Source organism: Aquarana catesbeiana, linkage group LG02 (assembly GCF_042186555.1).
Source record: "Aquarana catesbeiana isolate 2022-GZ linkage group LG02, ASM4218655v1, whole genome shotgun sequence".
Classification (NCBI taxonomy): Eukaryota; Metazoa; Chordata; class Amphibia; order Anura; family Ranidae; genus Aquarana; species Aquarana catesbeiana.
Window position 1 is genome coordinate 608,124,342 of NC_133325.1, and position 24,288 is coordinate 608,148,629.

Here is a 24,288-nt window from a genome sequence, read left to right on the forward strand (position 1 = left end):
GTTGAGAGAATCAATCACCAGTAATATTGCTATTGCAGTGTGTTTGTTATAGAGCTAGCAGTAAATATGGAAGTTATACATTCACATCAGTCACATCAGTCCCCGCCCTCAAGTAGCTTTCAATCTAAGGTCACTAACTCACATTCATATACCAGGGCCAATTTAGATAAGAATCAATTAACCTACCAGCATATCTTTGGAGTGTGGGAGGAAACCGGAGTACCCGAGGAAACCCATGCAGGCACAAGGAGTACATGCAAACTCCAGGCAGGTCAGTGTCATGGTTAGCATTCATAAGATGATATTTACCCAATCTGTCTAGTTACAATCAACTTGGGAAACAGCTTTATGTCTGTAGGTACTCCCCAACCTCCTCCAGGCAACCCCCTTTTTAGGTAAAGCATTAACTGGTGGGGTTGCCCCCCCAAAAAAAATAGTGCCAGGAATGTCTTTCAGCTGTTCCTCTTACAACGTCCATAGATCTATACAAGCAGGTGTGCATTTATAGAAAAAACATCTTTTCTCAGAAAGATCTGCCAATAATAATTCTATAATTTGATGTCTGCAAGTAGCTATTAGCCTTAATTTTGCTAAAACTGCAAGAGATGATGAACAAAACAAAGGGAGAACAGGCGCCACTTAATTCCAACATTATGGGAGGGGATCACTAACTTTTCTTGCAATATTGAGACTTTGAAATTATTTATAGTATTAATGTTATTTTGAATGTAATGTACTTGCCGGAGAATGTGTTATGCTGATAACAGGACTACTTGTTTTCTAGATGTGGATACAGCTGTTCTACAGTGCAAGTTTCTGGTGGCTGTTCTGCTATGCAGTGGATGCCTACTTAGTGGTTAAACGATCAGCAGGAATAAGGTTTGTAAGCGCTCTTCATGGATTTTAGCAACTGCAGAAGATGAAAACTTCTTTAAGGCAACTTTTATACCGCAAACATAACCTTTACCAGATAGAAAAAAATAGAAAAAATGAACCTGCGCTTTGTCATTGCAGAACAAGGTTTTTCATCACTCGGCCCCTCCACCCCACCCCAGAATCCCATATTTACCTTTCCTTTGCTCTCTTGGTGCCCTGTTCATCTGATGGTGATGCTGTTTATCTACCTGATACTTTCAGATAAGGAGGACTATGTGAAAAGACTGGATCCATGATTATGCACAAGTGCTGTTACATGAGACGGGTCCATAGTCCTGTGTAAGCTATGACTTGTATGCATTGTATATTATGTTGAAAATTTCCCTTGCTCCACAACAGCTAAATGGGCTAATGAGAGAGCAAACAAAAGAGCAGAATATACTATTAAAAGGGAAGGGTGGTAAAATGTAGATCATAATACTGCAGTTTACAGCAAACCTGTGCTTGCCTTGGCCAGATGTCAGATAACTAGTTTGTTTCAAAGTCCCCCTCTGCCCAGCAGTGCATATCTATCTTTCCATCACTCCCCCACTACACCTTTCAGCCCTCAGAAGTGAAGAATGCGCCCTGTATCAGCTGATCTGAGTTTACACAGGGCTGACTGTCTCTCTGCCCCATGTGTCAATATTGGGACAATTACAAAGCATCAGTGCTTCCACAGGAGAGAGCACAAAGGGCTCAGGTAAGTCAACACAAAATGTATTTTTTTTTTTTTTTTTTATCATCAACAGCATGCCCCATTTCTTTAACATCCTGGGGTGTTTTTTTATGGTTGCCACAACCATTTCAAAGACTTTTTTTCTGTTCTTTTATAGATTAGTTCTTTCATCTCTTAACCAGAGACCAAGATGTGTTTGACTTTTATATGTGTCACATTAAAATAATTAATACGTTCCATTTACTGAAAAATAATGGAATGTGGATAAAGTGTTCAGATAATGTCAAGTGAAATTTTCCCATCATTTCCAAATTTCATGGAATGCCAAGGAATGATTTTGTAATCTTCAACGAACAGTACAAAAAACTTGCCTTTATATAAAGAATATTTTTAGTGCTCCATAGCAGATGGAATATTGTAGCCCACACTTGATATTCACGAAGGTTTAACTTTTAAGTATCTATGTATATATGATATATAATGTATCTATGAGCGATTCCAGACATCCTTAGGGAAATCAATCACATCTACTTTCACTGGAAAAACAAAAGAAAATGACTTAATTCTTTATTAATTGAATAATTCATGTTTCTGTTTTGTAGTTTGTTTAGTAAGTCACCAGTAAACCAGTCAGTACCAGTCAGTACCATGATATTACTATACTTGGCAGCATCTACAGATACATTTAGGGCTCGGTCATTGCCATTTGTACTTCCATACATTTTGCAGCATTTTTATAACGTAGGGTATGAAGGGAACATGCATAGTGAAATGTTCCTTACTCCTACATTCTGCATTTTCATGTCATTCCACATCTTTTTTAATAGGATCTTCCAGCACTTTAGGCCAATACACATTTAAATTCATGGCAACATGCAAATATAAGAACATGAAGATTAACACTCTGTAATTACCTTGTTCTTGATATTTTATTCTGTTGATAAGGGAGCTGCATACATATAGGGGTTGAGTTACTAAAACTGGAGAGTCCAAAATCTGGTGCAGCTTTGCATAGAAACAAATCAGCTTCCAGTTTTTTTTCTGTCAAAGCTTAATGGAACAAGCTGGATTTAGAAGCTGCACCAGATTTTGCACTCTCTAGTTTTAGTAAATCAACCCCATAGTTTCCACCCAAGAAACCACACTTCCAAAACACGTTTCACCTCAGTGGGGTTGCACAAAAGGATGTGGTCATTAAGAGGTGTAGGTTTGGAGAGGTGCCGTGAATTTAGATATGTTTTTTACTATTCATGGTAATGTGTATTACCGTAAAGCATGTCAAAGGGTGAAGAGCCCATAGATGCCTTATGGAACACTGCAAGTGTCCATAACGCCTTAGATTTCTTTTGAAAAGCTACATGTGCTCTGATATGCAAATTTCAACAAAAACTTGTCTGCCACCTCTACACTGTTCATTTGGCTAGTAAAGCAAATAAACTCTGAACACTATCAGAAAGTACTAAAATTTACATATACATGAAGATATATGTAGGCATTACTAGGTACTTGCATTATAATGCTATGGCCTGTTTAGTACTATTACCAGGTTTACTAGACAAATCATAAAAAATATGCCTTCTGATAATCATATGTGGTTTATACTGTACATATAATGGTATTATTTAGCATTAGCAACTTTTTAAATTGACATTTATATTGTACTGTACATTTACATACAAACCAAACTGTCAAGAAATTGTAAGAGGGGTTTAAACTATGACACTGTCAGCTGTACTTGTAACAGATACTGTATGTTCACATTTTAAAAGAAAAAAAAAAAATGCCACTGCAATTTCCCTGAATTTTTAACTCAATTTCAGTTAGAATATGGATAGAATAATGACAACTAAACATAACCATATTTTCTACTGTGATATTTAAAGATCAAACCTAATTCACTCAAGTGAATTTTAAAGCTAGTCATACACATGTAGATTTCTCTAATGCCGTGTACAGACGGGTGGCATTGGACCTGCAGCGGACTTTTTCGATCGAAAATCAGATGGACTTTAGATTTGTTTCAAACCTTTCCGAAGGGCTCGAGTCCAGTCGAAAAATTCGCTCGTCTGTATGCTAGTCCGATGGATGAAAACCGACGCTAGGGCAGCTATTGGCTACTGGCTATCAACTTCCTTATTTTAGTCCGGTCGTAAATCATCACGTACAAATCCGTTGGACTTTGGTGTGATCGTGTGTAGGCAAGTCCGTTTGTTCGAAAGTCTGTCAAAAGTCAGTCGGAAAGAACGTCGGACCTTTGATGCCGAAAAGTCCGCCCATGTGTACATGGCATAAAAGCTATAATTAGGGTAGGTTCACACTTGCCTAGTCCACTGCTGTGACATAAATGCACGTGCGTTAAACTGTTTTGCAATAAGGTCCATTCATTTTAATTAACATTTAATTTAACGTTAGTGTGCAGTGCAATGCAAGTGCACTCAGAAAGTGCTGTGGGGTACCACACTACAATAGTGTGTACAAGGTTACTGGTGTCAATTTTATCTTAATTTGTAATTTGGGGTTCTTTTCTAAATAAGTAGTGAAAAATGTCCTCTCATTTCTCTAGTGCAGTTTTACAAAATGTTTCAGCATAGCAATTATTTATTATAAGAGGTCATGCCTTCACATTCACACATTATTCACATGTTACAGAGATATCTTTGAACAGCCTTAGGCAGTAGTAAGCTCATCTGCAATTCACATGAGTCAGAATAGGAGACTATATAAAACAGTTTAGTATAACAACATAGTCTTTTATGTTCTGAGTTGAGATAGTATCTAAGAGAACCGAAAATCATTGAGATTTTTATGTTTAGAGAACTATGAGAGTTCATTATTGGTGGAGGCACTGCCACGTTATTTTTTAGCATAGGTAAAATGCACAGGAATGAAATGTAGCATTTCTTAATTGTACCTTATGAAACACACAAGAAGTATTAACGTTTATAGAGGTTATGCTGCTGCTTTTAGGAGATTGGACACTGGCAAACAAAAGCTGTAAGGACAATACAGTATAAGCCCTTTTCATTTATAGCATACTTTTTTTTGCTAGTGTCAAAGGAGAACAGATTGCTTTACTCCTCTGAGATGCGGCACCCATATCTGGATGACCTAGTGAGGGAACAGTTGATTTAGGTATTGTCTGGCAATGTCCAAATGACTGTGTACACTTCAGAGATTGAGATTTTATTTTTTTATTTATTTCAGGTACTTATATAGCGCCGAGATGAATACTAAACCTCCAGGAGTCAGTGCTGAAACTGTCTCATTTGGAATATCTGATCTTAGATATGGCCCTGTACAAGGTCTTCCCGTTGCCAAATTTTCTGGGACTCGGGGCACTTCAATTGTTGCTTTAATGCTGGACTTCTCATCTATGAAGTCATCTCACTAAGATTCTGTTAGACAAAGCCAAAGCAGTGGCTTACATGAACCAATGGGGAGGGGAACCAGTATCTCATGGCTCAAAGGAGAATTGGATCTAATTCTGGCAAAGCTTTAAGCACACTTACTCTTACACACACTTACTCAGCTGTCAACTTCTGGACTCCGGAGAGTGATCTCTTCACCCGAGTTGTTTCAAGACCACTGTGGCAGGTGGAAGACACTGGATTTGGACCTCCTGGTTTCCAGGTTCAACAAATAACTGAACGGGTTTGTCTCCAGAGCCAGGGATCCACTAGCTTTTGCAGTGGATGCTTTGGTGAGTCTGTAGGATCAGTTGAGCTTGACCTACAACTTTCTTCCTTCAAAACCCCTTCCTTGCCTACACCCACCCTGCTTCTCGGATCTCTGGCTTTAATGGCCTGACTGCTGAAGCCCAGATCCTGAGGGTCAGGGGCCTATTGGATTCTGTCATCCCTACAATTTTGAAGGCTAGGAAATTGACTTCTCTCAAAGTTTATCATTGCATTTGGAAGGTTTATATCTGCTTGTGCAAGGCAAGAAAGTTTAGTCCCAGGAAGTTCTCCGGTATCTACATTGGATCAAAGTCAAGGATCTTCTTGTTTCCCTTACTTGTAAGTTTTGCTTTCTCTTCACCATCACTTCTATGCGGCCAGTTGGCAGCCTTAACTTATGTTAAACACTTTCTTGTGCTTCATAATGATAAGGTGGTTTTAAAGCCCAGGGTTCTTTTCTTCCCAAGGTGATTTCTTCATTTCACCTTAACCAGGGCGATGCCTCCTACAAGGGACAGCATGCTTCTTTTTTCACCATTTCTAGAAGTATTTGACAGCTCATCATTCACATTTATGGACTCAAGGGCAAGGTTCCCCCTTTTCCTGTCGAAGCAAACTCCACCATATTGGTTAGTGCTTCTTGGACTTTTCAGGTTTGGTCATTGCAAGACTGCAACTTGATCTTCCATTCACTCTTTTGTTAAGTTTTACCAGATGGATGATCAGAACTCAGTTGATGCCAGCTCTGGTCATATGGTTCTGCAGGAAGCTTTTTTAGGCTATGTTTATTTGTGTGGCAGTCTAAGTTTAAAAGAGTAGTGAAGCAATGGCTTGCAGGTGATCAAGAAGCAATAATGCTGCCTCCTTAATACTTGCTTTTTTTGGCTGTTTTTTGGCCAAATAGGAATTTTTAGTGTGATTAGAGTGCCACAACTGTGTGCTGAGTGTTTGGTTTACAGCTGTGGCACAGCCCAATTAACATCAATTGGGTGAGTTTGACAGGTGGTGATGCCTGTTATACTCGACATGCCACATTAAATATGCCATGGCATGTGTACAGTTCCCTTCAGCAGCATAGCCCCTATGAACCTGAATACTTCTACTGTGTCCCGTAATGAACTCCAAGTACATTATTTTGCTGTAAATCAAAAATCCAATTTTCTAGAAGACACATTCTCAATAAAATGCTAAACAGCATTTTGAAAATGTTCTGCATGCTGCATTTTGAGTATATTGACCTGCAAGTCATTCGAATAAAGATACACAATTTCATCACAATGTACGTGTAAATGCAAAGCACGCAATAGTGTGCCTTAGGGCACCAGTTAGAAGCCTACAGGGTCCACAAGTGACCCTGTGGATGCTAGTTGAGTATTTATATAACTGTTCTAGGCTTCAGAACTTTCTGGGCCTCTTACCAGGAATTAGTATGCAAATCACTAATTCAGAAATATTGATGATTGAGACAGACTGACATTTATTATACTTTGAAGGAGGCCAACTATGGCAGCCCCCAATTTCATCTCACCACAGGAAGTCTTTAAAGTAAAGTAGTTATGATCTGTGATTGCCATTGAGGATCTTATAAAAATGTTAGTTGGTTGACTACATTACTTTTGAGTCAAAGACCTAGAACAAGTATACAAGTGTCACAAAAGTGACAGTTCCTTATCATTATACTTGTTCTGGACCTTTTAGCAGAATGTATCGGAGTCAAAGCATCAGTGTGGGAGCCATTCTAAAGTAGATATACCTGAAGGGAGGGGAGTCCCTCCTGTCAGAATACAATAGCTCAGGAGGAGAGATCTCTGCATCACAAATTATTTGTGTTGATGAGGAAATCTGTTAGTTTTTCTCGCTGGTTGAACCAAAAAAAAAACCTGAATGTGTATACTCAGCTTAAAGGAGCAGTCAGCAACGGTAGCCTACATAATTCTCTCTTAAACATGCACTTTAAGTAAACCTTCAAAAGTTTAGAAGGAACAAGATATATAACATCTGGTCAACAAATGTGTCATTAAATAATACCTTTTAAAAATAATGTTATTTTAAAATGGAAATGAATATAAAATAATTGTAAAATAATCATTTGCTTTAAAATAAAGTACATTTTACTTTTATGTTTGCATTGCAGCACAATTGTCCTTTATCATATAATGACTTGGGGTCTGGCAGTTCTGCTGTGCATAGAAGGAGTTGCTATGCTCTATTACCCTTCAGTTTCTAAGTAAGTATATCTATTTTGCATGTGTTATTCTGTAGTATTCATTCAGAATTTAGCTGCATGTAGGAATCAAGCAGAAACACAGTCAGTAAACAAGCCAAAGGTCGGTAACAAGTGGTTGCAAATTGGGATTCAGTAGAAGCATATTGGAGGAAAAGATGGTAGTGGTGATAAGGATACCTGCAGGTACACAGTGTGGCAGGATATAGGCTGGAGAGAGCAAAATAAACTTTCCAACAGGAAATGCAGAGACATGGCTTAAAAACAAAAGATCTCTGGTGGCACAATGAGAAGATCTACAGTCAGGCACTGCAGAGGTTGCAGGTTCAAATCCAGAGCCTGACACAATTGTTCCTTCTATTTCTCCTCAGAGCTCTCTGTCTTTTACAGTAATGCCCCGTACACACGGTCGGACTTTGTTCGGACATTCCGACAACGAAATCCTAGGATTTTTTCCGACGGATGTTGGCTCAAACTTGTCTTGCATACACACGGTCACACAAAGTTGTTGGAAAATCCGATTGTTCTAAACGCGGTGACGTAAGACACGTACATCGGGACTATAAACGGGGCAGTGGCCAAAAGCTTTCATCTCTTTATTTATTCTGAGCATGCGTGGCACTTTGTCCGTCGGATTTGTGTACACACGATAGGAATTTCCGACAACGGATTTTGTTGTCGGAAAATGTTATATCCTGCTCTCAAACTTTGTGTGTCGGAAAATCCGATGGAAAATGTGTGATGGAGCCTACAAACGGTCAGAATTTCCGACAACAAGGTCCTATCACACATTTTCCATCGGAAAATCCGACCGTGTGTACAGGGCATTACAGTGCTGATTGCTAACTATTGAGCTTTTGGTGTCCTTTTCGCCAAATTGGCTGCTGGTTTTTACTTTAATATCTTTGAACTGCTAAAGTGGTATGTGAATCATCTGCGCTTGGAGAACCTTATGGGAAACCTCCTTGCTTTACTTCTGTCTTGAATGTTATTGACTAAAAACATCCTGGAGATTCAGGCCTACACCATTTTTTTGTAGGCAGGAAAGTCTGCAACCACTTAGATTCTATAATACACAAATTGTTGCAGGTTGGTTTGCGTAGAGAGTAAAGCCTTGTACACACTGTATGAAAATCAGAAGGGGATTGTCATTTGACAGGCTTTTGTCCAAAGTTCTTACATATGTAAGTTGCAGTGGCCGTGTCACGGCAACCCAGTGTACTGCAGTCCTAATTCTATAATTCTGAGTCTCCTGAGTTGGAGCACATACATAATGATGGATAGATTAAGGACAGGGTTAAGAAGACCATGGGATATGTGCAAGTTGTAGGAGGATAAGACAGGGTAAAGTCAGAGAACTGGGAGAAAGGGAGAAAACTCAGATAATGGGAGGGATGGGGACGGACGGAGAGGTGGTGGTGGTGGGGGGGATGTAAAACACATTAAAACACACTAAATGTAATCATGTTGAATTTATGGAGTCTGTTTTTGTATGTGGATATAGTTCAAATAAATAATAAAAAAAAAAAAGATTAAGAGCAGGTATGCCTGGAGGGAGCCCACCCTTTCATTAAAGGTACAGGGACGTACTGGACACCCAGCAATAGCACAATGGTAGTGAAGCTATCCAGTGCATCCACTCACACAGTACAAACAATTGGCAACCACCCCAATCTATAACTGATCTTTACAGAAAGGAGCACATGAAAGAGCGACGTATGTCAAAAAGCAACAAACAAAAACTCCCAGTTTACCAGCCAGTCTGCAACAAACCAAATTGACCCTGTCTAACAGTTCATGTTCAAACCAAGGGGATTAGTTTTTACAAATACATGCGTTAGCTGCAATGACCACGGCACCCCAGTGTATTGCAGTCCTAACTCTATTGCAGCACATATATAATAATGGATAGATGAAGGGCAGGTATGCCTGGAGGGATCTCACCCTTTCTTTAAAGGTATAGGGACACACTGCACACCCAGCAATAGCACAATGGCAGCTAAGGTATCCAGTGTGTCTCCTCACTAATTACCAACAGTACAAACAAATGGCAACCACCCAAATCTATAACTGGCCTTTGCAGCAAGGAGCACATGGAAGGGTGACATATGTAAAAAAACAACAAACAAAAATTCCCAACTTACTTACCAGCCAGCCTGCAACTAGCCGAATTGACCCTGTCTAACAGTTACATTTGCAAATACATACCTAAGCTGTAGCGGCCATGTCAGTTTGCTGAAGTCCTAACTATAATTTTGAGAGTCTTCTGAGTTAGAGCACATATATAAAAATGGATAGTGAACACCCAGCAATAGCATAAAGGAAGTGAAGGTATCCATTGTGTCCCCTGTTTTTACCGTTTGAATAGTAGCCTGGCATTAGTTTCCAAGATTCTAGAGTGAAGACCATGTCCTCATGGCCATCACCTACAAAGCCATCATATACAACTCAATTTTATCTTGTTTAACCCTAGGCTGAGCAAGAGAAAATCAACTGATTTCTTCATCCATGCTAACAAAATTGATGAAGAAATTTCCTTGGTTTGCTATTCAATATAGTCAGCTGCTGCACCTATGGCTGCCTGAGCAAAATAGCTCCATCGGACAGTGACTGTATTTAGTAGGATGCAGTCACTGATTGACCGATAGTTTTGCACTGGGCTCACTTGACTTAAATTGACTTTTGCTGAGCCAAGTGGGGATTAGTAAGGGCCACTCACAACTTAAATTTTGATTGCTGCAGGAATCCTCTGAAATTTGAGCTGTATGAACGGACCTTTATTCTCACCATACAATCTATCTACTTTAGATCTGCCAAAAACTGTATAGTACAAGGGCCAATTTGATTGGATATTAATTGGCTGGATAGTTTAGGTGGGTCCTCCTATTACATAGCTCTGGTAAATCTGAAATGGCTTGTACAGATATTGCACACATATTGTCAGATTGTAAGGTGTATGATGAGTTAGTCATGCGACAGCTGCATGAATCTTTTTTTAAGGCTTTTTCCCTTTTATTTTAATCTAGTGGTTAAACCACACTTCCTGAGCTCGATGTACTATAGATGTATATGGATGATCAGCATTGTCCTTCTAGGACATATATAGAATAGACCCTCTACTCCTCCTCTCCATAACACGGGGAGGAGCTGTTCTGTAGTCTACAGAGAGAACTGGCAACAGTGCTAACTAATAAGATTGAAGCAAAGGCATAGTGCAACTTATCAGCTCAAAAGATTTATAGTAAAACCAGCAGGTATTTTTTTGCACTTATCGAATATAACAATACACTTTCAATGGTATATTTAAAAGACCAAACATGAGAAAATAGTGGATAGCAAGGCGTTAGAGTAGAGTATCAGCCCCAAATTTGTTTTTTAGTTTTGAACACTATCAGGAAAACTTGGAACCTCTCTGAGCTTTTGCACTGATCTTACAGAAAGTTAGTAAAAGTGTACCCTAGACAGAGCAATAGGTAACCTAACAGAGGTTCTAACTCTTACCTACACTACGCAAACTAAAAAAGAAAAAAATGTGCAGAGCTCCACTTTAAGCTTGCAGTTGTGCCTACTGTTTAGGAGTGAAACACCCTTTCTACCTATAGACTAGCTGTTTCTACTCTGCTACTACTTTTTATCCTTTATCTTTTTTTGTTATCAGAAAATTATTCTATACTAATGTAATGGAGAAAGAATGTGGTTTGATTTTGTTTTACAGCTGTGAGGAAGGTTTGGAGCATGCCATTCCTCATTATATCACTACCTATGCCCCTCTCTTGCTTGTAATGGTAGTTAATCCGATCCTTTTCAAAAGGACTGTCTCAGCAGGTAAGAGCACAAAGTATGATCATTAAGGCCTGTCCTAAACATCCTTTAGCAGACCCTTGACCATTTCTTCTCCAAAGTCTGTAACATTACTAATCTCAAAAACAGAGCTTTCACACTCACTTTTGCCCTTAACTTTCTACATTGTCACTCATCTCTTTTTCATGCTTCCATTCATCTCTCACAAAAATATGCTCATTACTAGAGTTCTTTTTGATAAAAATCATAGTCTCTTCTCAGACTTCTTTGCTTCACTCACCCTCCATCCTCTCTGAACTAACCCCTTCTGACTTTCCAGTAAATAGCACACTACCAACTACTCTTAACAAGGTTGTTGCTGCCAGGAAAGGACTGAGAATGTTTTGGCCCTTTTGCTTTGAGGACCCATGCTGCACTGTCACAGTCATTGGTGTCCACAATGAAAGGTGAGTGTAGTCTTAGGTTGTGGTTTAATGTAACACATTTGCACATACAGTATACACAATATAGACTCAATTCACAGAGCTTTAAAGTGTTACTAAACCCAGGACCCTGCATTCACTAGATCTGGTCTCCCACAGTACACAGAACATGGAAATACAATTATTTTAGTATATATATAAACTGCTAAATACCTTTTCTCGTGAGCAGTACATAGCTCCCAACTGTCCCTGATTTTGAGGGACTGTCCCTGATTTGGAGCAATGTCCCTCTTTCCTCCTCACTTGTCCCTCATTTTGGTCTGATCTATATAGTTGTATATAAAATGCACTTTTTATCTTTCAGAAAGTGTTTCCCAGTGCTTAACCTTCCATCCAAATTCTAAATTGTTGCATTTGTAAACTTTAAAAGTCAATATAAAGGAGTGATTGTAGTAAAAGAAAAGCCCTTGTGGATTTAATTAACCTTTTTTTTGGTTAATTCTCCTTCAAGGGGGTGTGGCAAGGGGCGTGTCCTATGCCTACATACATCAGGGGTGGACTGACAACTCATGGGGCCCCCAGGCAATAGGAGATTGTGGGGCCCCCAGGTTTAACCACTTGCTTACTGGGCACTTAAACCCCCCTCCTGCCCAGATCAATTTTCAGCTTTCAGCACTCTCACTCTTTGAATGACAATTGCGCTGTCAAACAACACTGTACCCAAATTAAATTTTCTCATTTTTTTCACAAAAATAGAGCTTTCTTTTGGTGGCATTTAATATCAGCTGGGGTTTTTATTCTTTGCTAAACAAACAAAAAAAGCCAGAAAATTTTGAAAAATAAAAATCATGTTTCATAGGTTGTTATAAAATTTTGCAAACAGGTAATTTTTCTCCTTCATTGATATCCACTGATGAGGCAGCACTGTTGGGCACTGATAGGCTGCACTGTTGGGCACTGATAGGCTGCACTGATTGGCACAGATAAGGTGGCACTAATAGGCACAGATAAGGCGTCACTGATGGGGACAGATAATGCGGTACTGATGGTCACAGATAAGACTGCACTGATGGCCACTGATAAGATGGCCCTGATGGGTGGCCCTGATGGGCACTGAAGGGCACTGATAGGTGTTACTGATGGGCACTGGTAGGTGACACTGGGCAGCACAATTGATGAGGCACTGATTTGTGACATTGATAGGTGGCACTGATGGGCACTGGTAGGTGACACTGATTGGCAGCACTGTTGTGCACTGGTAGGTGGCACTGGCAGGTGGCACAGGTGGGCACAGATGAGCTGGCGGCTGCTGTCCTTGATCGGGACTGATGTCCCTCTGACAGCCGCCTTTGATCGCTATCAGCGTGAGGATAATAAATAGCCAATTACCGGCTCTGTTTACATCACACGATCAGCTGTTATTGACTAACAGCTGATCACATGGTAAGGGATCAGGATCAACCCCTTACTCCGATCTGTGATCCAGCGAGTCTCACAGACTCGCTGATCACAGAGCACACTGCGCGCGCCCTGCAGGATGCGCGCAGGCCGCACGAGAACGGGAGGACTTCTATGGACGCCCTCCCGGCAAAGTAGGTCCGCGCTGTAGCCGTCATTCGACTATAGCGCGGATCTGAAGCGGTTAAACATGGCCACCATGCAGAAGCCATCTTTATGACGCAACATTAATGTGACCTGCGGTGTGCATAGCGTGCTGTGGCACACAGTGTGTGTGGCTAGATTATGCTGCGTATTTAGTGTTGCTTTTTAATCTAATTAGAAATTTTAGTCTTTTTCTACAGTTTTTTTTTTTTTTTTTTATTCTAATGTTCAATTAATTTGATTATAATGTTTTTTAACATTCTTTTCACAATGCTGTTGGGGGTGGGCGCTTTGATGAAGTATCAGGGGTCTAAATAGACCCCCGAAGTCTCATTTTTGAGACAGAGAAAGGGAATGAGGACACATCCACAGTCCCTTTCTCTGTAGCCTTAGCTGCACTGCAAATGAATAAACAGAAGACAGAGGCTCCTGCCCATTCATGAACTGAAGCATAGAAAACACAAATACCTGCAGCTGCCAGCGGTAAAGGAAAGGAAGGGGCACTCTGGAGGAAATAAGGGGGCACTTTAGAACCACTAAGGGGCACTCTGGAGGAGTTAGTACCTTCAGCGTGCCCCCTTACATCCTCCTGTAGATTGCCTCCTTATGTTCTGCTCCTCCAGGGTGCCCCTATTTAACCACTTGCCTACTGGGCACTTTTACCCCCTTCTTGCCCAGGTCAATTTTCAGCTCTTAGCGCTGTCACACTTTGAATCACAATTGCGTGGTCATGTAACACTGTACTCAAATGAAATTTCTATAATTTTTTTTTTTCACACAAATATAGCTTTCTTTTGGTGGTATTTAATCACTGCCGGGTTTTTATTTTTTGCTAAATAAACGAAAAAAGACCAAAAGCGAAAAGGTAAAAAAAAAACACCTTTTTTCATTTTTTGCTATAAAACAGGTAATTTTTCTCTTTCACTGATGTACGCTGATGAAGCTGCACTGATGAGGAGGCACTGATAGGCGGCACTGATGGGCAATGATAGGTGGTACTGATAAGTAGGCACTGATAAGGAGGCACTACTAGGCACTCATGGGCACTTGAAAAATAAATAGCAAAAGCCATTTATGGGTGGCACTGATAGGCTCCACTGATGAGGGGGCACTGGTAGATGACACTTATTGGCAGCATTGGCGGGCACTGTTGGGACTGCACCTAGTGTAAATGTCCCTTTTACAGAACCTGGTTATCAGCTCAGCTCTCCTTTCCTCATGCAGCCAGGCCAGCAAGGGAGCCAGATGTACTTGCTGCTCACATGCAGCAGAGTAGGTAGCAGGGCCAGAATTTGTAATGACAGACCAAGCTATTGCTGAGCAAAGACAGGTGCTCTTAATGTCCCCCCCCCCCAATCCTATTGTGGTGTTTGAGGGAGCTCAGGAAGATTCACAGAAGGCAGGGGTGGGAGATGTGCTGACTGGAATGCTGAGAAGGAGCCAGTGCAGTGACCTCTTATCAAGCTGGAGAAGAGGAGGGGGAGAGCATGGGAAGGAACACAGAGAGAAACGTGCAGTGGCTGGGGCACCCAGGAGACCAGAAGAGACAGTAGCTGGCCGGAACAGACTACACCTTGTTCATCAATCACAGGGAGAGGAGGGGTGAGCGCGGTTGCAGGGCTACAAGACAGTGACAGGCTGGATTGGTGTGAGAGCGGAGGTACTCACAGCTCTTGTAGTTATGCCCAAAGTAGTGCTGGAGGGAGAGAAGTGTCAGCAGGGGGTATGCAGTATCCGGGAAACCTGCAGATCGGGGGTATATGCTGACAGACAGCAGAGCTCTCTCTCTGTACCTGTGCTGGATGTTTGGCAACAGTCAGGGGTGGGCCCCCTGCTGGCCCCCGGGCCCTCGGACAGCGCCCGATATGCCCAAATGGTCAGTCCGCCCCTGACATACATTTGCTAGTAGGTGTCCCTCATTCCCATCTCAAAATGTTGGGAGGTATGGCAGTATGTAGCAGTCTTATGACTTAGGAGATAGATTGATAGATAGACTGGGGACTGTGGAAGAAGGGAAGGATCAGAGAAGACAGGATCAAACAGCATTTTTACACAATGTGGAGGATTAACCACTTATGTTCCACAGAAAGTATAACAAACATACTTTACTGCATATACAGACTGATCTTACTGTTTTGGGTTTAGTAACACTATAACACAAGTATAATGGTCTTTAACCACTTCAATACCAGGCACTTAGACACCTTCCCGCCCAGCCCAATTTTCACCTTTCAGTGCTGTTGCAATTTGAATGACAATTGCGCGATCATGCTACACTGTACCCAAACAAATTTTTTATCATTTTGTTCCCACAAATAGAGCTTTCTTTTGGTGGTATTTGATCACCTCTGCGGTTTTTATTTTTTGCGCAACAAATAAAAAAAGACCGAAAATTTCGAAAAAAAACAAGTTTTTCTTTGTTTCTGTTAAATTTTTTTGTAAATAAGTACGCTTTCTCCTTCAATAAAGGGCACTGATATGGCTGCACTGATGGGCACTGATACGGCGGCACTGATGGGCACCGATGAGGTGGCACCAATGAGGTGGCACTGATGAGGTGGCACTAACGGGCACTGATGATGGGCACTGATAGGCGGCACTGATGGGCACTGATAGGTGGCACTGATGGGCACTGATAGGTGGCACTGGTATGCGGCACTGATGGGCACTCATAGGTGGCACCGATGGGCACACATAGGCGGCACTGATGGGCACTCGTAGGTGGCATTGACTGGTATATATGGGTGGCACTGATGGGTACTTATGTGTGGCACTGATGTGTGGCACTGATGGGCACTGATAGGTGGGCACTGATGGGCACAGATGGGCACAGATGGGCACTGACAGGTGGCACCTATGGGCAATGACAGTTGGCACAGATGGGCAATGACAGGTGGCACTGAAAAAAGCATTGCTGGGCAGATCTGGGCATTGCTGGGCAGATCATGGATATAATAGTGCCAATCAGTGCCCATTTGTGGGCACTGATTGGCACAGATTGGGCACATGTGGATGGCCATGGGGTACATACCTGGCCATCCACGTTGCCCCTTCCCTGGTGGTCCTAGTGGCATCCCTGGTGGTCCAGTGTGGTGATCTGAGGGGGGCTGCGCTGATAAACAATCAGCGCAGACCCCCCCTGCCAGGAGAGCCGCTGATCGGCTCTACTTGCGTCTGTCAGACGCGAGTGAGGAAGAGCCGATCAACGGCTCTTCCTATTGACAGCGTGATCAGCCGTGATTGGACACGGCTGATCACGTGGTAAAGAGCCTCCGCCGGAGGCTTTTTACCAAGATCAGTGGAGCGGTGTGTCAGACTGACACACCGCTCCACCGATCGCCGCGATGCGCACCCCCGGGGGCGCGCTGCGGCATGTTATCCTGCTGGACGTCATATGACGTCCAGTCAGGATAACACAACCACTTCCCGGACATCAATCCGCTATAGGGCGGGCGGGAAGTGGTTAATAGCTACAGCTGTTATTTGCAATTCTCAATGAATTAAGCTGTAAACAGCTGTCACTTTTTTGAAAATATGTAGTGACCTGCACTTATTCACTGCAGAAAGATGTTGATAACTGGACATGGTGTGAGTGAGCTCCAGATCTCATTGGTTTCTCTTTTTTTTTGCCACACCATCATTGGAAACCTTTAAAGTGTTACTAATCCCACAACAGTATGTATATGCAATAAAGCATGCTTGTTATACTCACTGTGGAACCTAAGGGGTCAATCCTCTGCAATGTGTAAAAAGGCTGTTTGATCCTGTCTTCTCTGATCCTCCCCTTCTTCCACAGTCCCCAAACCATCTCCTTATAGAACAGAGTCTAGGGGGCACTCTGCACATGCTCAGTTTTATGTGTACTGCTAGTGAGTTTTTTGGGGGGAGGGTGCATGTGATCAGCCCATGGCCAATCAGCACTGTCTAGACAGAGGGTCGGGGGCCGTGCACCCTTATAGGACAGTCAGAGGAGAATGAAAACTCCTCCTCCAAGCTTTAACCAGTGCTCGGCCGGACACTGATAGAAGTCACAAGATTGCTATAACAGCTGATGAGAAAAGGTATTTTATATTTATAGTTTATATTTACTAAAATAATTGTATTTCCATGTTCCGTGTACTGTAGGAGACCAAATATAGTGAATATAGGGTCCTTGGTTTAGTAACACTTTAAGACTTAAGCTGGATGCATACTGTGAGTTTTTTGTTTTAGTTCAACCAGTGGACTGAATGAAAAATAACTCACAAGCGATGTAGATGCAAGGATCTCCCCTGCTGCGCTATTGTACTCTAAGACCCCATACACACGAATAGATTTTATGCAGATTTTTGTCTTCCGATTTACCAACACAAAGTATAGCAAGGGCCTGCCTGATTGCATACAATTTTAAACTCTTAAGGTTTGGCCTCATATTATATGGTTTTGGTAAATCTGAAGAAGAAAATATGCAGAAAATCTAATAGTGTGTATGGGGTCTAACAGCGGGGACTTCCCCTGTTAGAATACACTGATCCTCACTGACGCCATTGGCTGATTGAATGCTGGTTTTCCATCAGATCTGTTTGTCAGAAGCTGGCTTAATGATTGTCTTCTGTTGAACAGATAGGGCTACACACTGATATGTGTGTATCTAGCTTTAGTTTTTGGACTGTTGTTTTTCTCCTTTGATACAATCTCTTCTTTTGGCCTTCAATACTACATTTTTTCAGATGATACCAAGGTCTATCTATCTATCTATCTATCTATCTATCTATCTATCTATCTATCTATCTATCTATCTATCTATCTATCTATCTATCTATCTATCTATCTATCACCTGTCACTTTCTTTCCTTAAAACTGTTTAACTCTTCCCCTCAGCCATTTCCTCATGGAAGTCTGACAGTTACCAAAATCTTGACCTAGATAGAACTGAAATATTCACCATACCTTCCTCACCATCCAGAGTACTGTCACTGTGTTAATTGGATTCTTCTGTCCTGTTCCAACAATGACCTTCCTAGAAATGACCCAGAATTTAGAAGCACACGTTGAGAGTTTCAATAACCTTTAACAAAAATCCCTGTAAGACTAAAAGATTGCCATACCTATCCTCTGGCCAGGAATGAAAAGAATTAGTTTAAGGTAATTCCAGAGGGTCAACAGTAACCCACAGAATGGGTAAACAGAAAAAGTCAGTGGCTAAAGGGCCTCTCATTGCCATAGTTAGTTTCTGGGTCCCTGGCAGTTCCACAAAAGCCATTAAAGGTCCTCCTCTCTCCCACTGCAATTCAAGGTTGTCCTCTCCTCGAAGGTCAGCTAAAGCTGCTGGCTCTCATTAAAACACAGTTGCAGTCTATTATGGACTGCAGCTGCCTCTAACTGGATTCAATATGTGGCACATGGGTCCCTAGCACGCAGGAACTCCTTCCACAGGCAGCCCAGCACAGGTTACAGGAGCAGTGCCAAGCAGCCCCTTTAAGTCTTTGAGTTTGGTGGGTGGGGCTTTGGCTGAAGCACCAGCCAATGGCAGTCCTCTCCAGGTTTCTCACTTGCCGCTGCACAGTCCAATCATGGTAAGGGAGAGGAAGGAGACACCAACAGTGTGGATGGCCTCCTCAAAGGCCTAGGCACATGTTGCAGCCGCAATCCTTAAATGACCACTGGGCAGGGCTTCGTTGTAAATAGTGCAGTCATTCTTCTTGCCCCACAAGCTTTCTGCCTTAAGGCCCGTACACATGATAATAAAATCTGATAGAAAAATTTATACGACGAGCTGTCTGCCGATTTTCGGATCGATAGTATGGTGCTTCCGACAGCCGATTTTGCTTTTTCGTCAGACAAAAGCTGGATGTGCAGACTATAAAATAAGCCTTGCCACTTCCTTTTTCATAACATCTAAGAAATATTTTATTTTTCAAACGTCCACTAAATTTGTAGCCCACACCATTATAAACTCTTGCTTTGACTCAAAATTCCTATATCTGGAATTCCACTAATACGACTACCACAGATGCTGCAAGAAGACATATCTATCCCTCTCACCATTTCTTCTTTGCTACATTTTATGTTTCTTTGTTGGTTTCCTATAAATCTGATAATCAGATTGAATAGAATTAATTATGGTATACCTTTGTCCCCACCTATATTTCTGACCTCATAAATCCCTAAACCAAACTTCCCAATCTTCTAATGCCCTTTTAGTATTGCTGCTTTTTTTCTCTCATAACCTTATCACATCCATTCAAGATTTCTCTAGAGATGGCCCCTTATTTACCCCTCACAATGCTTAATATAGAATGCTGTGTAATATGTTAACACTTTATAACTAATGCATTATAATCATATTAATAACTTTGTATTGTGTGTTGTTAGTTGCCACATTATTGAAAGGAAGACAAGGAATCTATACAGAAAATGAAAGACGTCTAGGAACAGAAATTCAGATTCGTTTTTTCAAGATTATGTTGGTTTTCATTATATGGTAACTGATTCCCTTTTTTGTTGACTAGAAAACTAAAACATAAAAGTATTAATGAAAAAGATGATTTTACAATGCCATAGTGTTATATATTCTGGTAAATTTGTGAATATAACTTAAATACACCTTTGGTAACTGTCAGATAAACCGGAAGTCTTTATTGTGTGACAAACTGAGATAGGTCACGGCATTTTCAGTAGCTTATAAGCTCTAAAGTATCAGATTCCACCATTAAATTGTTTTTTCTGTTTCCTTTACATATTTCTTCATAGTTACTGACAGGGATTAATTGCTTGGGCTACTTTGCAGGTCTTTGAAAGTCTTTGATCAAAGGCTTTTATGGAGGTGTGGGTTTTAAAGTGACCCTTGAAAACCGTGATCACTTTCCTTTTCTCTGCTGTCAGTACTATAAGAACACTACTCAGTTTACATGAAATCCTCCTCTGAAGCCTGCTTAGAAACCAACGCTTCCAGCAGTGACAATCTCCTTGGCCCCATAGCGCTTACTGGTTGTTCGCACAGACCTCCATGTCATTGCTGTATACTGTAGTGAGGTTGAGGACATTGGAAAGAACCCTCAAGTTCTGCAGGGGACTGAGGATATCAATGACCCTGGTTTCTCAGTGGGGTTGATCTTATGAACACTGCAGTGTTCTGGTGGTGTGGGCAGCAGGAGAGATAAGTCTTCACTCTCTTCTTTTTCCAGGTATGCCTGTTTTTTGATTAAAGACGATGCATCTCATAAGAAACATTCAAAGGGGTGGATGTAATAAAGGCAAATAGACATTTTTCAAGTGCAGTTGCTCCAGGGCTTAGTACTTTAAATGAGGTGAGGCTTCACTTTGCAAAGTATAGCCAATCACATGCAAGGAATATAAAAAAACAGTCTTTTTTCTTGCACATGATTGGATGATTGAAGTCTAAGCTCTGGAGCTACTGCACTTGCAAAGTACACAGTCTGTTTGTCTTTGGTAAATCCACCCTAAAGTTTGTAGATGTCTGAAATAAGAAGCTGCAAAGTGAGCCCTCCTATCACATAAGTGTGATGATCAATATCCATGCTGTACATTAGTGTTCTTTTCCACAGATGTTAAAAGCCCAATTGAGGTATCAGCCAAAAATGTCTATTGCAATTAGATCCCTGCTGTTTGCAAAATTATAGCTCTGACTTAGTGGTAGACATCAGACCGCTGCAGAGATTACTGCTTTCCCATTAAATGCAGTTGTCTTTCTTTGCAGTCTGGGGGAGAGGAGTTTTGACTGGTGTTGGGGCTATTTTTTTAAAGTAGATTTGAGTAAGACATTTATAATGCATAGTTTTTATGCAGCCTTATTTGAAATAAATATTTTACACTTATTAAGCAATTTTGACGTGTCTGAAATGACATAATAACTAGGGATAGGCGAACTTTGGTTGTTCGGACGTTTGGTGAACAACGAACAAATTTGAAAGCCGCTGAACACCGTTAAAGGCTATGGGACACTAACATGAAAAACCAAAAGTGCTAATTTTCAAGGCTTACATGCAAGTTATTGTCATAAAAATTGTTTAGGGACTGGGTCCTGCCCCAGGGGACATGTATCAATGCAAACAAAAGTTTTAAAAACGGACGTCTTTACAGGAGCAATGATTTTAATAGTGCTTAAAGCGAAAAAATAAAAATGAAATATTCCTTTAAATATCATGCCTGGGGGGTGTCTATAGTATGCATGTAAAGTGGCGCAGTTTTCCCGTGTTTAGAACAGGACCACAGCAAAATGACATTTCTAAAGGAAAAAAAGTCATTTAAAACTGATTGCGGCTGTAATGAATTGTCGGGTCTCAGCAATATAGATAAAACTCATTGAAAAACACGGCATGGGTTCCCCCCCAGTTCATTACATTACCAGGTTTGAATATTAAGAGGAACCCCAACCCCTGAACCAAAATAAAAAAAAAAAATTGGGTAGGGGTCCCCCCCAAAATCCATACCAGGCCCTTCAGGTTTGGTATGGATATCAAGGGGAACCCTGTGCCAATTCTTTTTAAAAATGGCGTGGAGGTCCCCCTAAAATCCATACCAGACCCTTCAGGTCTGGTATGGATTTTAAAGGGAACCCTGTGCTAGAATTAAAAAAAATGGTGTAGGGTTCCCCCCAAAAATCCATACCAGACCCTTATCTGAGCACGCAACCTGGCAGGTTGCAGGAAAAGAAGGGGGCAAGAGAGCACCCCCCCGAATCGTACCAGGCCACATGCCCTCAACATGGGAAGGATGCTTTAGGGTCCCCAAAGCACCTTGTCCCCATGTTGATGGGGACAAGGGCCTCATCCCCACAACCCTTGCCCGGTGGTTGTGGGGGTCTACGGGGGGCTTGTCAGAATCTGGAAGCCCCTTTCACAAGGGGACCCCCAGATCCTGGCCTCCCCCCATGTGAATTGGTAATGGGTATATTGTAACCCTATCATTTCACTATTTCGGAGTTGTTGTGGTTTTATTTTTGGTCTGTCGGGAGGTGTGAGATGGATCTACATTTTAATTTTTTTATTTTTTAAGAAAGGACTTGTCCCAAAGTGTCTTGTGTCTTTTTTACTATTTTTTACACTTTTTTGGGGGAAATGGTAGGGGTAAATGTACCCGTTACCAATTCACATGGGGGGAAGGCCAGGATCTGGGGGTGTTGTTAAAGGGGGCTTCCAGATTCTGATAAGCCCCCCGCAGACCCCCACAACCACTGGGCAAGGGTTGTGGGGATGAGGCCCTTGTCCCCATCAACATGGGGACAAGGTGCTTTGGGGACCCCAAAGCATCCTCCCCATGTTGAGGGTATGTGGCCTGGTACAGTTCAGGAGGGGGGGGGGCGCTCTCTTGTCCTCCCTCTTTTCCTGCGGCCTGCTAGGTTGTGTGCTGTGTTACTGTTCTAAACATGGGAAACTGGGCCACTTTACAGGCATAGTATAGACTTCCCGGCCACTTCTGCCCATAGCGCTTAAAGGGCCATTTTTTTTTCCTTCAAATGACAATTTTGTTTTTTTGTTTTTGTTTTTTAATTCCATTTTAGTGCAAATATGAGATCTGAGGTTTTTTGACCCTACATCTCATATTTAAGAGGTCCTGTCATACTTTTTTTCTATTACAAGGAAGGTTTACCTTCCTTGTAATAAGAATAGGGATGAGCCGAACACCCCCCTGGTTCGGTTCGCACCAGAACCTGCGAACGGACCGAAAATTCACACGAACTTTAGAACCCCATTGACGTCTATGGGAATCGAACGTTTGAAATCAAAAGTGCTCATTTTAAAGGCTAATTTGCATGGTATTGTCCTAAAAAGGGTTTGGGGACCCGGGTCCTGCCCCAGGGGACATGTATCAATGCAAAAAAAACTTTTAAAAACGTCAGTTTTTTCGGGAGCAGTGATTTTAATAATGCTTAAAGTAAAAAAAAAGTGAAATATTCCTTTAAATATCGTACCTGGGGGTGTCTATAGTATGCGTGTAAAGTGGCGCGTGTTTCCCGTGCTTAGAACAGTCCCTGCACAAAATGTCATTTTTAAAGGAAAAAAAGTCATTTAAAACTGCTTGCGGCTTTAATGTAATGTCAGGTCCTGGCAATATGGATGAAAATCAGTGAGACAAACGGCATGGGTACCCCCCAGTCCATTACCAGGCCCTTTGGGTCTTGTATGGATATTAAGGGGAACCCCGCACCCAAATTAAACAAAGGAAACAGCAGTATACAGGCTCTGTACTCTGAACATCAGTATACAGGCGGTGCAAACAAGATAGGGACTGTAGGTTTGTTGTTAAGTAGAATCTGTTTGTAATTTTGAACTGGTATATTTTTTACGTGTTTAGCGCCAGCCAAAAAATCTATTTTAAGCTTTTTGGAAATCATAGGGAAGGGTTATCACCCCTGTGACATTTGTTTTGCTGCCTGTGCTCCTCTTCAGAAGATTTCACCTCACTTTTTGTCCCAATGACAAATGTTTTTTGAAAATTTGGGTTTTTTTGTGAAACAAGGATTGGTGATAAAGCATCAGTGGAAAGGAGAAATATTTTTCCCATATTAACTCTTACAGGAGAGAATTTCCCTTCCTAGAGGTAGATTTCATCTCACTTCCTGTTGTCTCCTTCTGTGTGCAAGTAGGAGTAGTTTGTAAGTTGGATGTTTGAAAGTAGGGGCCTGCCCTATATACTCAGCAGAAATTTTGGCCTTAGGTGTTGTTGTGGCCACAACACTGTAAGCCCTCACAGGGCCCTGCTGTGAAATATTAGATCAAGAATTGTAATTACATGCCCAACAGGGGCAGAAAAATTGGGCCTTTGGTGGTGGTGGTGGTGCTGGTGCCACAAAACTGTAAGTCCTCACTTGCTGTTGGTGGATGCAGAAACGGGCCCTGCTGTGAAATATTAGATCAAGAATTGTAATTATATGCCCCTGTTGAACAGGGGCTGAAAAATTGGGCCTTAGGCACTGGTGCTGGTGCCACAACACTGCAACCCCTCACAGATACTCTAGTTGGAACA

General features: G+C 41.6%; 1 protein-coding gene across 2 annotated transcripts in view; it reads left to right on the forward strand.

Moving 5' to 3' along the window:
* GPR143 (G protein-coupled receptor 143) overlaps positions 1–24,288 on the forward strand; it is a 120,573-nt gene that overhangs the window by 49,024 nt on the left and 47,261 nt on the right. For both annotated transcript variants that reach the window (XM_073616358.1, XM_073616357.1), the window contains exons 3-6: positions 785–879; positions 7,406–7,498; positions 11,211–11,320; positions 19,675–19,783. In XM_073616358.1, coding sequence (XP_073472459.1) covers positions 785–879; positions 7,406–7,498; positions 11,211–11,320; positions 19,675–19,783 — 407 coding nt within the window. The remainder of the gene's footprint in view (positions 1–784; positions 880–7,405; positions 7,499–11,210; positions 11,321–19,674; positions 19,784–24,288) is intronic.